A 12,710-nucleotide genomic window follows, 5' to 3' on the forward strand; every position below is an offset into this window, starting at 1 on the left:
CTGTACTCCAGCGCCGTGAGAGGCACGGGCAGAGTCAAAGGGGGAGCGTCAGCAGTCGACTCACCGCGGAGAAGACACCACAGTAAGTTGATCTAAGTACATCGACTTTGTTATTCACGTAGCTGAAGTTGCGTAACTTAGATTGATCACCCCTACTGTAGATCAGGGCTAAGTGAGACTTGCCAAAGTTCTGTTTTTCATGAACAGGAATGGGGGAAGGAAGAGCCACACTTGACTAGCCGAACAGCCCAGAAAATTTAATTCCAAGCCATACTCTCTTCTATCCTTGAAGCTCACCACTGAAAATTATGTAAAGTATTAGAATGGATATATCAAACATTCCCCCTCCTTCACCTTGGATGGGCATATCATCAAATTCCATTCACTTCCCATAAGTCTCATTTCCATGTTTTAACCCTGCTCCAAGAATGTCACCCAAAGTTGACTGAACTTCATCGCTGTAGACAGCATGCATCCAATTAACTCTTTCCTTCCCATTTCTCATTAGACAGCTACAGTGTGATAACAGAGATGTTCATATAAATCACTTCTGGGTAACAATGTAGTTCAACAAACATACTCACTTTTTTTACAACGAACTGGGAAAGGATTTTTCTAATTTACACTTTGGGGAAGAATTATTACTTGTTTTTTCAGATGTGTAGATGGGATGAAGTTTACCAAAAAGAAGAAGAAAAAGATAAAAATGGAGGGACGGATTTGACTTTGCTACAATATAGTGACCTAAGCTACCATATACTATGGAAAAATCCAACCCATTTGCTCTGTGCCAGAAGAGGATGCTAGCCATGTGGTATTAAAGATACACAGCAATGGGCAAGTACCATTGTCTACTTAAATCATCTGTTATGGAAGTTTCTTTTCCATTGACTAAGCAAGACCAGCATTTCTCATCTTATTTGTACATTTTAGGTTTCACGTGCAAAGGAGTTTGAGTTGTCAGGTATTTTTCATTATTAAGTTACAGAGTTTTTTGAGATCTTGTACCAAAGGTGATTTTATCCTAACAGATTTGTTTTCTAATTGGAATAATTTGTGTTTCAAATATTAAGCCATCTCCTTTTGCACATTCCTGATAGGCATCTGAGAACTGATAATGCTCCCATTACTGTGGTAATTACATGCAAAATATGGTGAAGACTAGAACAACTTAAAAAGATAATTAGCGTTTAGTACACAATTTGAGAAACAAATTTCTTAAAGGATCTGGACTACATACACCAAGACATATCTTTCATGAATGCCATCACCTGACTCCAGTAATAAGAACAGCCATTCTGAGTCAGACCAAAGGTCCATCTAGCCCAATATCCTGTCTTCCGACAGTGGCCAGTGCCAGGTGCCCCATAGGGAATGCACAGAACAGGTAATCATCAAGTGATCCATCTCCTGTTGCCCATTCCCAGCTTCTGGCAAACAGAGGCTAGGGATACCATCCCTGCCCATCCTGGCTAGTAGCCATTGATGGACCTATCCTCCATGAATTTATCTAGTTCTTTTTTGAACCCTGTTATAGTCTTGGCCTTCACAACATCATCTGGCAAGGAGTTCCACAGGTTGACTGTGCATTGTGTGAAAAAATACTTCCTTTTATTTGTTTTAAACCTGCTGCCTTTTAATTTCATTTAGTGGCCCTTAGTTCTTGTGTTCTGAGAAGTAACACTTCCTTATTTACTTTCTCCACACCAGTCATGATTTTGTAGACCTCTATCATATTCCCCCCTTAGTCTTATTAATCTCTCCGCATACAGCAGCAGTTCCATACCCCTAATCATTTTTGCTACTCTTTTCTGAACCTTTTCCAAGTCCAATATATCTTTTTTGAGATTGGGCAACCACATCTGCATGCTGTATTCAAGATGTGGGTGTACCATGGATTTAAATAGAGGCAATATGATATTTTCTGTCTTATCTATCCTTTTCTTAATGATTTCCAATAAGCATGGCATATGTGCTCCAGACATATATTTCAAATCTAAGGATATACAATAAATGAAAAAATCGTTCATATATACTGTAACAACTTTTTGCACATCTACAAGTTAAAAGAACATTAAGGTTGTAAAGTCAAGCACTTTAAAGTTAGCATTAATTCTGGCATTTCCTATCTACAACCTCAATTTGGCCCCCTTGTTTGTATGCATTATGCTACAATTTTTAATTACATAATCACACACTATATTTTCCCCAGGACCCCTGTCTCATGTGGCAATTTTGTGATGTAGATGAATGGGAGGCTAGCATAATACCAAACTCATTTTCATTTATATAAATCCAGGGTCAAATCCATTTAGATTAGATGTTGTTTAGTGCAGAAACACACAGTGTCCCCTAAAACCACTGCTACTTCCACATTAGAGCCAACTAAATTATTTCCCAAAAGCGGCCTCAGAGAGAAAGCACGGCAATTGTATTAATGGGAATAAGGTGCAAGTAGTGAGGAGTTCTGGAATGCTATACATTTATTAAGGTGCAATGTGCAAAGCATGTTATTTGACAACATAATTGCAAAAAGATTAACTCAAAGATTTAGGACTTTACAAATGCTGCAATGACTCAAACATTGCTAAATTATGGATTCAGAGAAACATGAGGTGGTGATTGAATTATCACAATTTCTATACAGGGTATATCTCCTAGCTTTCTAGTTACCCCAGAACTTTTTGCTGGTGCTCTTCCAACAGAAATATTTCCTTAAACAAGTCAGAAGTAACATGTATACAGTGCAAGTACACTGATCACTCAGTGGTCATAAATCTGCATTCTTTGCATTTGTGCTTCGATCACTGCCTGATTTTCCTTTCCACTGAAATATTTCTCAAAAGTTAACCCAGTTTTCCAGAGTCTGACAACTCCATCCTTCAGTTCCTTGCCCATCAGTCTGCCTGCCACCATAACTTTAAATCAGCACTACAGCCTAATCTTTTATGCAGTTTTATCACATTAGATTCCACAACTGGTTCTTTGCTTCCTTTTCCAATTCTTTGTGGATTGAAGTACAAACTTAAACAACAAAGAAAGAGGAAGTTACTCACCTTGTGCAGTAACGATGGTTCTTCGAGATCTGTGTCCCTATGGGTGCTCCACTTTACGTGTCTGTGTGCCCCTGCACCTTTAATCGGAGATTTTTGGTAGCAGTGTCCCATTGAGCCCACGCATGTGCTCTCCCTCCCTTGAGGTCTGCCTCGAGCCTATTTAGCACTGCATGAGAGAACACCTCCCAACCCCCCACTTCCTTCTCAACCACAGAGCCCTATAGAGAACTCTGAAGTAGAGGGGAGGAGGGTGGGTTGTGGAGCACCCACAGGGACACACATCTCCAAGAACCATTGTTACTGTACAAGGTGAGTAACTTCCTCTTCTTTGAGTAGTGTCCCTATGGGTGCTCCACTTTAGGTGACTCCTGAGCAGTACCCACCACTGGAGGCTGGGACTTCAGAGTGGAGTCTTTTACTACTCCAGAATACTCTGGAGTCGAAGATAGTGTCAGCAGCCAAATCTTCAGTGATCGCATAATGTTCTGCGAAAGTATGGGCAGAGGCCCAAGTCATTGCTCTACAGATTGCTGAAATAGGGGTATCCCTACGGGATGTGATTGAGGTAGAAACTGACCTTGTGGAGTGCATATGGACTCTGGACAGAAGTAAGTTGTGCCCTTGATAAGTAATTAATGCAACTAGAGACCCATTTTGATAGTCTTTGCGGCGATATCACAGTGCTTTTGGATTTTCTGTGGACGACAGGAAGAGTTTAGGAGATTTCCTGAAGTCCTTAGTCCTGTCCAAGTAGAATGCTAATGTCCTTCTAATATCTAGCATATGCACAATTGTCTCCCAGTTGTCACAATGTGGTTTTGGGAAAAAACAGGGAGATGGATCTGTTGATTCATATGGAAAGTGCAGAAAAAGTAGGGAGAAACTTGGGATATGTCCTTAGAGTTACTTTGTCTTTAAAAGGAAAAAAAAAAGGCTGTGAATGATGGATGTGTGATCAGGGCCACTATTTCTCCTATGTGCCTAGCTGAGGTGATGGCAATTAGAAATGCTGTCTTCATGGACAGTCTGTGAGAGAGAACAAGTTGCCCTGGACTCGGAGGGAGGTCTAGTCAAAGCCAGGCTGGAACAGGTGGTGTCACATGGGGGAAGAGATTCCCAATGCCCTTAAAGAATCTACGCATTAGTGGGTGAGCAAACACCAAGTGGGAAGCCATTTTCGCCACAAGATGTATCTTAAGGGAGCTGAGTGAGAGTTTAAAATGTAGTGCAAAATCAGAGGGAGGAATGATGAGGTTGGGTCTGTGTGTTTGGAATGACACAAACTTGGAGTCATTTCCATTTTGTAGATAAGTATGTCGAGTGGTCAACTTGTGGTTGTGTTGCAACACATCTTTCCACTCGTCAGAGCATTCTGCCTCTAAGCCTTGGAACTAAGAAGGAGCCAAGCCTGGAGGCGGAGGACCCACGGGTTGGGGTGAAGGGTCAGCCCATTGTTTTGAGAGGGCTGAAGAGAAACAGGAGGGCATATTGCCATCTGTGTCAGGTAAGGAAGCCAGACTTATCATGGTCAAGAGGGGCAATCAGAATAACTCTTGCTTTGTCTTGTTGAATTTTCAACAGAATCTTGGATAGAGTAGGAAACTGGGAAAAGACATACAAGTGGTCCCTGTCCCATGGGAAGATGAGGGCAACTTCCAGTGAATGTTTCCCAAGACCAGTCCTGGAGCAGTAACAAGGACCTTTTTTGTTCCATTAAGTAGCGAAGAGATCCATAGGCAGGGTTCCCCAAAGGGCGGATATATCTTGAAGCACCTCTGAATTCAGTACACACCCATTGTTGTGAGAAAATTCCAACAGACTGTTGGTTGTCACGTTCTGTATCCCTGGTAGATAGACAGCTGAGATGAGCACACTGTGATGGGTGCATCAATTCCAAAGTTTGAGTGCTTTCTTGTAGAGGGAGGAAGATCTGGCAGTTCCTTGTCTGTTTATACAAAACATACAGGTAACATTAAGTCCATCATGACCTTTGTGTGTTGGTTTTGAAGAAAGGCAGAGAGTGTGCACAGGCACTCCTGACATCACTTAGCCCCAAAAGAGTGATATGGAAGGTCATTTCTGTTGAAGGCCATTTGACCTGAACCTTGTTGTTGTGTAGGTGAGCTCCCCAGCGTATCAGGGAGACATGTGTACCAGGGTGGTGAATGTGGGTAGTGAGAGGAGTGCTCTCACTCGTACTGCATCAGGTTGGTGCTGATAAAGTCCAGCCACTATACCGAGATTAGTATGCCACTACAAAGAAGAGAACCTTGGAGAATACCCTGTGTGGAGCAGTCTGTACTGATAATGATCCTGCCCCAAAGGTAAGCAGTAGGAAATCTCCTGTACAATGGTTGTATTGAGATATGGAAGTAGGCACCCTGTGGTTCAGGGCTAGAAATCAATCTCTTTGCTCTAGAGCTGGTCCTAACTTCTGTGAAGTAGGGTAAGGTGACTTCTGAGTGTCGTGACAGGTGTACAGATGGCAGCTGATGCTGTAAGTTATCATTGTTCAGGCCCTCGACCAGCTCATCAAAGGTGCTTATAAGAGGCAGTTTGAGAGATCACGGACTGGGATGTAGACTGTTCCCATTTTTGAGCCCTGGGCCTCTTAAACTGTGGCTCATAACAGCATTGAGATGGTGGGTATTGAGAAGATTGTGACCTGACATCTGGTTGAGAGGTATATCTTCTCTTCTGTCTCACAGTGTAGATTCCTAAGGAGTGTAATGTGGTCCGAGAATCCTTCAGGATGTGGAGAGAAAATCTGTGTTCTCCACAAAGAGTTCAGCCCTCCAAACTGGAATTCTGTAGCTCTTTGGGCAATCTAGAGAGATGTAGCCAACAACCACAAAAACCAGAACCCGCCTCAGTACCACTATCATGGAGACTGGGTGGGCAGCTGTAACAGCTACATCAGGTGGTGTCTCTAGGACCAGTCTGGCTATTAACTGACCGTCTCTAAGAATGGTCTGAATCTGTTCTTTTTGTGTTTCCAGAAATGTTCCAGAAACATAATGGGTTTCCCATGATTAATAAAATTGTATTTTGCCATGACAGTTTGGTAATTTAGGACTCTAAACCGTAATGTTGTCGATGAATACCCCATCTTGCCAAGGCTGATTGTATGGAGTTGACTTGACATTATGTTGCTTGCTTCGTGCATTAACCACATCCACTATGACTGAGTTAGGTTGCAGCTGTTGAAAAACAAAGTCTGCCTCTTTGGGTAGAGATGTGGGGTTGTTTTTGTTTACACTCTGTTGCAGGTTGGTGCGATGGAGGCTGGTGTCTGCCAGATGACTTTGGTAGGATCTAGAATCACCTCATTAATTGGGAGGACAATTCTAGATGAGAAGGTGGTGTGCAGAATATCCACCAACTTGTGATGTGTATCTGCCACATCCTGTAGGGGAATCTGCAGCTCGTCTGCCATCCTCTTGGTAAGATCCAGAAAGTTCTTAAAATCTTCACCTAGTGATGAGAGGTGGGCAGCACAGCCTCATCTGGGAAGGATGGGGAGAAGTGTGCTGGAGAGGTAGCTTCCTCTTTGGGTTCTTTTTTCCTGTTCTGAAAAAGCTTTCTCCTGCCCTGGCTCAAGTGCTCTGGACAGCCAGACTGTAGCAAACCATCTGGTGTACTCTCCCTGAGAGACACCGGGGATGGTCGCGACATGTGTGTACACATCACCGAAGAGTTACAATATGGCCTTGGGGGATAGAGGGAGGAAGGCAGGCATGGGCGGTGGGCTTACCTCAAGGGGCCCATACCGCAATTGTAGGTTGGCTTGACGGAATTGGGGAGGATCCTTGTTGTGTGATGGTGGGCCACGATGAGGGGCTAGGGAATGATCTCCTCCTGGCCAGTGCCAGATTTGTCAGTGGGCAAGGGCCGCTGACTGGGGTATTGGTAGTATACAGCCTGGTGCCAAGGGCGATTCTGGGTGTCGGGATGTGCTCGATACCGGGGTCCTGGTACCACGTAATGGGGATTGTGGTTCTTCCCTAATCATCAGGTCTCCAGGGTACCAGAGCTCATGCAGTACCATGGGTTCATTTGGTACCACAGAGGAGTGTCTGTGGACATTGTCAGTACCGATAGTTGGGCGGAGCACTCCCTAAATGAGAGTTTTGTTGTGTCCAGTACAGAAAGATTGTTGGTGCCACTGTTTTAGAGATGGTACAGTAATTGTCTCTCCGTGGGTACTGAGGCCACAGGTCTCCAGAGTATCAGAGCACATGTGTTACCATGGGCTCATGTGGTATCACAGAGGAGTGTCTGTAGTGTCGGCAAAGAGTTCTGTGGCACCTTATAGACTAACAGACGTATTGGAGCATAAGCTTGTGTGGGTGAATACCCACTTGGTCGTGTGGGCTCTTCTATCAGGGCCTGAGCCTCTCCTCAGCTCCCCCACGCCTGCCCAGTACTGCGCTGTCCTGGGTGCTGGTCTCCTTTGCTCAGGAGACAGACCTTCTCCCTTGAAGGTCTGGGAGAGACTGCCTGCTCCCTTCCTGGGCAGCCTTTATATAGGGCCTAGCCTAGCCCTGATTGGCTGGCTGTAATACTGGCCCTGATTGGCTCTCTACAGGCCCTCCCTGATTGACTGCCACCTTGCTCAGCCGCTCTGGCCTGTTGTAGCCCAATCTGGCATGGTGGTGGGGCACCGCCACACCTCAAAGTCCAATCAAATTAATGCAGCCTTCGCATCTGGAAGCTACATATTTGGACTGTTTTCAAAAGAGGCTATGAAATGGCAAACTTTTAAATTAAATGTTTTGACAACAATGCTTAGCTCTTACATGGTGTTTTCCATCTTCTACAATCGTTACAAACATTAAACAGAAATGCTATCTGCTATTTCAGTCCCAGTTCAGGTAAGCAATATTAAGTGGACCAGCAGCCATAGAAGATGAAAGTGGTGTTAAAATACTGAATTAATTGCGTCCAAAAGAACCTTTATTTTAGTGAATTTAGATGAACGGTGCCAACTTGACAGCCCTAGATAGCAAACTCTTCCATCCACTGTATAATGCAGTAGGGGTACAGCAAGCTTTCCCTGCACTTCCCATCAATGTGCCTCAGTAGTGGCCCAGATGTACCACCTCTAACGATGGGAGTGAGGTTCAGTTCTCATTTCCATTTAGCCTCTCTGCTGAGAGTGTCAACAGGAGGACAGTTAGAGGTAGTTTCTCCAATGTAGACACCTGTCCTCTAGGACCTGGGTCAAGATCAGCAACCAGTTGGCATATGCTAATAACTTTGGTTAATGCAACTGACCTTTCAAACTGGAGGGTAAATACTTCCTCTACGATTCTAAACCTCCAGACTCACTCCCCAGGTGACCTTTTACAAAAGTATGTTAGGGGACCAAAACAGCAAGAGAAAGTAGTCATGAACCTGACTATTGGCAATACAAGACTTGATTTAAACAACATCGTTGGATTCTCTCAAGTGTAATGATGTGCAAACATACCTAGCAAGTCCATATAGGATGACCTAGCTTAAATACTTTAGAACCAAATTGTTGCAATTGCTGTGATCAACATAAACAATGTACAAAGTGGGCTAGCACTGATCAGGTACATGATAACACCAAGGGAACTCTGCAGGGCTAGCCCCACAGTATGCCAATAATGTATTTCATCACACAGACTCATAAGGAACTAGAAAAAATGGATTTCAGACGCAACATATTTGGTATCTACAGAAGAGAGATGTGAAGATAAGAATGCCTTCAAATGAATGTGTTTTGTCTGCAGTTGGAAGAGGTTGAGTGGGAGGACAGTCTTTGTCTCAGAAGGGCAGCTGTGTCTTTAAGGCAATATGCTTGCTCAAATATTGCATTTAGGCCATTAAATTTAATAAGAAACTTGTTTTAAAAGTTATAGAACCCTCCACTCCCCGTGATTCAATCCAAGACTAATATTATGGCTCCTTTTGGGTCCCAATATATGCTTCAAGTGAGCCATGTGTATGAATCCTAAAGCAGATCCTCCAGCTATACAGAGATGCAGTTATGGAATATAGAGCAGTGAAGCACTGTGACTGCAATGAGGCATACATGGTGTCAGCTATTTCACTGTTAATCAATCAGCTTCTCCAGCAGAGATTGAGAGAGAAAGGAGCAGTTCCATAGCAAACCAAGAGCTTTAGCACAATCTGGCTCTTACCTATTGGGATGGATGAAATCTGAGAGTAGAGATCCAGCATGCGATTGCCATCTACGTCTACAAGGTAGTTCCCTCGGCTCTCTTGATAATTGCAAAAAAAGTGCACAGCTTCTGCATTCTTACAGGAAAAAATAAACCAATAAATCTAGTAAGTGGCAGAATATTCAGTTCAATCTGGAGACAGTAAATGGGGGACATATACAGTAAAACCTTTTAAAAAGTATTGCTAGAATACAAACATACACATCTCTGTTGTATGGAAATTAAGTTTACTGTAGCCTCTTACAAAAATGGGATTTTAATAAGAAGTGCAGTAGAGACACAGGAGGGAACAGAATGCAGTACAATATTTCACACCTCCTCATCGAAGGCTCTCAAGGTGTTTTACAAGCATCAGTGAATTAAATGAAGATAATGATTTGCCCAAGGTCAAATACTGAGTCAGTAGCAGAATAGAGAATAAAACACAGTATTCCTGACTCAATCTGTTCCTCTAATAATCCGCACACACACACTGTGTGCATGTGGTCTTGCATGTGCCAGTTGGTGAGTAAAGTTGAACTGCAAGGGTATGGTTTCTGCACATAAATCAAGTGTGCACATTGCAGAATTGCTCTTTTGGTCAAGGAAATATATAGTTATACTGACATACTTTTAAGATCAAAGATTCCTATGCTCATATCCTCTGCTTAATAGCAATTAAAAAAATCACCACATTCAGTCAGAATCCCTAAAGAGGTAAATAATAAAAAATAGGGTACACTGACTTCACAAAACATTTCAGCATTTTAAAACTGTTATAGAGTTATTTTATATTAAACATTGTACAATAATTTAACCATAAAATACTACTGTCACAATTCAGGGCAATTACACCTGTATTCCCCCTTCAGTGGCCCAATCCCCTGTGTTATTCCCAGCAATGACAGTCTGCCTAAACAAACCTGCTTGCTTTCTCTTCAGACACTGATAACAGACTTATTGCTACAGTTATAAGTAACATACAGCTCTTTCTAAGCAAGCCTACTTTATTCTTAAGGTAAAAAGCATTACAGAGAAAACATCATAAAAACAATAAAAGAACCTACACACATGCTAAGAAGCTAACCAGAGACCACCACAACTCTAACACGGCCTCAGGCAAGAGCAGTCTTTCAACACCCCACCCTCGGGGTTTCCTTGTGGTCACAAGTTCATGACAGCTTCAGCTCAGAACAAGCACACAGTTTTATAGGCCCCAGTAAGTCAAGTTCTTCCAATCCTTCCCTAAGGATGTGGCCTGCTGTGGACCAGAGGTCCTTTCCATTGGCTGTCACTCTTTGGAGAGGTCAGTTTGAACTAGTATGTGTGTGTCCGGGGGGGTGGAGAAATGGCTTCAAAGGCTGATCATGGAGGAAGTATATTAGCATCCCCCTCCCTATTTGAAACAGTACATACAATGCCACAGTAACACATACACAATTGCATTTGTAATACAGTTTACCCCAAAAGGTATTAACCCCAATTCAGTAATGTTTAACTTTATTCAATAAAGTTTATCTTCATTCCATGAGGTTTGTTCAGGATATCATAGGATATTGTTAGTCTGTTACAACTACTCCTAGATTTAAATTTTTTGCCTAGTTTTGAACCTAAAGCTAGAAAATCTGATTTTAAAATGGAAAGGCTGAGAGATTGGCAGCAAAAAATAAACTTGATGAGTTACCTGAATTCCATTTAGCTGTTTCATTAACTCCTGAAAGAAAATAATAAAAAAATCAAGAGCATGATAAACATAGTTTGTACACTTCAACTGAACTGCTTTAGTGATTTCTATTAAACACTTGACTCCGTCAGAAGGAAATAATGTCCAGCTACTTGAAACCCTCATGTCACTTACAAAACTAAAGTATCAATTTGTAATCAGCACAACCAGTTCTGTGCTGGGAGACAAGCAAATACACTTTGCTCTCCTGCAGATGGGAGGTTTCATTAGATTCACTTGCTTCTAATTCTTAATACTAGCAGCAGACATTAAGAAACCAGGAGGTTAGACACAAAGGGCAAAATCTCCTCTCTGATCAGCCATTGAAAATCTTTACTCAGATACTCTGCCATCTCCCCAGCAGCTCCTTTAGTTGCCCCCCTCCCCCCAACATTTTGCGGGCCCTGGTACAACGGTACCACTTGCACCATTGAAGTTACACTATTGAAGCAGAACTTTACCGGTGAGATCTTTCATGCAGATCTGGGAGGAGAGTTTTGTCTTAAAATATTTTGACAGACAGACAACCTGACATTTGCCTAACTCTTTTCGTAATCTGATCTAAGTGTGTGCACAGTTATTTTCTTGCTGCTGGGAATTCCACCCATTGGTGTTCTTTAGTGTTGTTTCTTCCATTTTAGTCTGTCATTCTGGGGTCTTGAAAGAAAATGGATTCTCTGTATTGTGTAATCATATTTATTTAGGATACCAATAATCTTTAGCTCCCGGTTTTTATATATCAGGCCTGGTACTGTGTTTTGGTCAATCAAAATATGGCTATGGGGGTGGGGGTGCGTGTGACTAAAACCACCTCACTTTGTGAACTTACTCTGGACCTAGGCCCAGGAACTTCTGTCTTCATTAACGGTCCATCATAATCAAAGTCCACATCAATTTTAGCTGCAGTTTGACTGATCAATCTGTGCCCTGTAAGAAATAAAAACAATGAAAAAACTAAATTACAAACTCCCCCCCAAAATAAAAATATCCAATTCTTCTTCTTTATAAGAATATCCAACAGCTGAGGACATCTGTGTTGTACTCTGTGAAGAAAACTTTCAGGGCCTGATTCGGATCTTGTACCAATATAAATTAGGAGCAACTTCAAGGAAGACAGTAGCATTATCCCAGTACAAGTGAGATCAGAAATGGGCCTCCCTAGCTCTTCACTAGAGAAGAGGAGACAGTCTACTGTTTAGAGAAGGGGGAATGGGAGTCAGGAATCTTAGGTTCTATTTCCATCTCTGTTACTGACTTGATGTGTTACATTGAGCAAGTTTATCTGTGGACTCCCATCTGTAAGATGGAGGTGATTCACTACCTGCAGAAGCACAGTGACCATTTGAAAATTCCCATGAAATCCTCAAATGAAAGGTCTTACGGTATGCTTAGTAATAATTCTAAGGATGTAAAAGAAGATGTACACCTCAGAAAAGAAAAATGGCTTTGTTAAACAAATGAATACTGCATGACTAAGACAGCATGCACTGCAGTTCAGAGAGCTGGGTCATATTGTGGTTATCTTTATTCTGACCTATGGGCAGACTGCTGCTCTGCAGCCATGCGTGTAATGGAGGAAAGATAACAGACCTGACATCTCTAATGAAGCAGAAAGGCAGAAAACTACCATGCTTCATCAGTAATAGACTGCTCCAGTTTTTTAAAGGAACTTCTGAAAAATATAGGATTTGCGTGTTGTTTTAAAGGATGTAGAAAATAGCTTTTTCTGTTGTCCTCACC

At 42.3% G+C, this 12,710-nt stretch overlaps 1 protein-coding gene across 3 annotated transcripts in view; it reads right to left on the reverse strand.

Annotated features, from left to right (window-relative positions):
- ABAT (4-aminobutyrate aminotransferase) overlaps positions 1 to 12,710 on the reverse strand; it is a 148,086-nt gene that overhangs the window by 50,863 nt on the left and 84,513 nt on the right. For all 3 annotated transcript variants that reach the window (XM_048867246.2, XM_048867245.2, XM_075132789.1), the window contains exons 3-5: positions 11,800 to 11,897; positions 10,932 to 10,961; positions 9,227 to 9,344 (exon numbers count right to left, since the gene is read on the reverse strand). In XM_048867246.2, the coding sequence (XP_048723203.1) occupies positions 9,227 to 9,344; positions 10,932 to 10,961; positions 11,800 to 11,897 (246 nt within the window). The remainder of the gene's footprint in view (positions 1 to 9,226; positions 9,345 to 10,931; positions 10,962 to 11,799; positions 11,898 to 12,710) is intronic.

This window comes from Caretta caretta, chromosome 10, assembly GCF_965140235.1.
Source record: "Caretta caretta isolate rCarCar2 chromosome 10, rCarCar1.hap1, whole genome shotgun sequence".
Classification (NCBI taxonomy): domain Eukaryota; kingdom Metazoa; phylum Chordata; order Testudines; family Cheloniidae; genus Caretta; species Caretta caretta.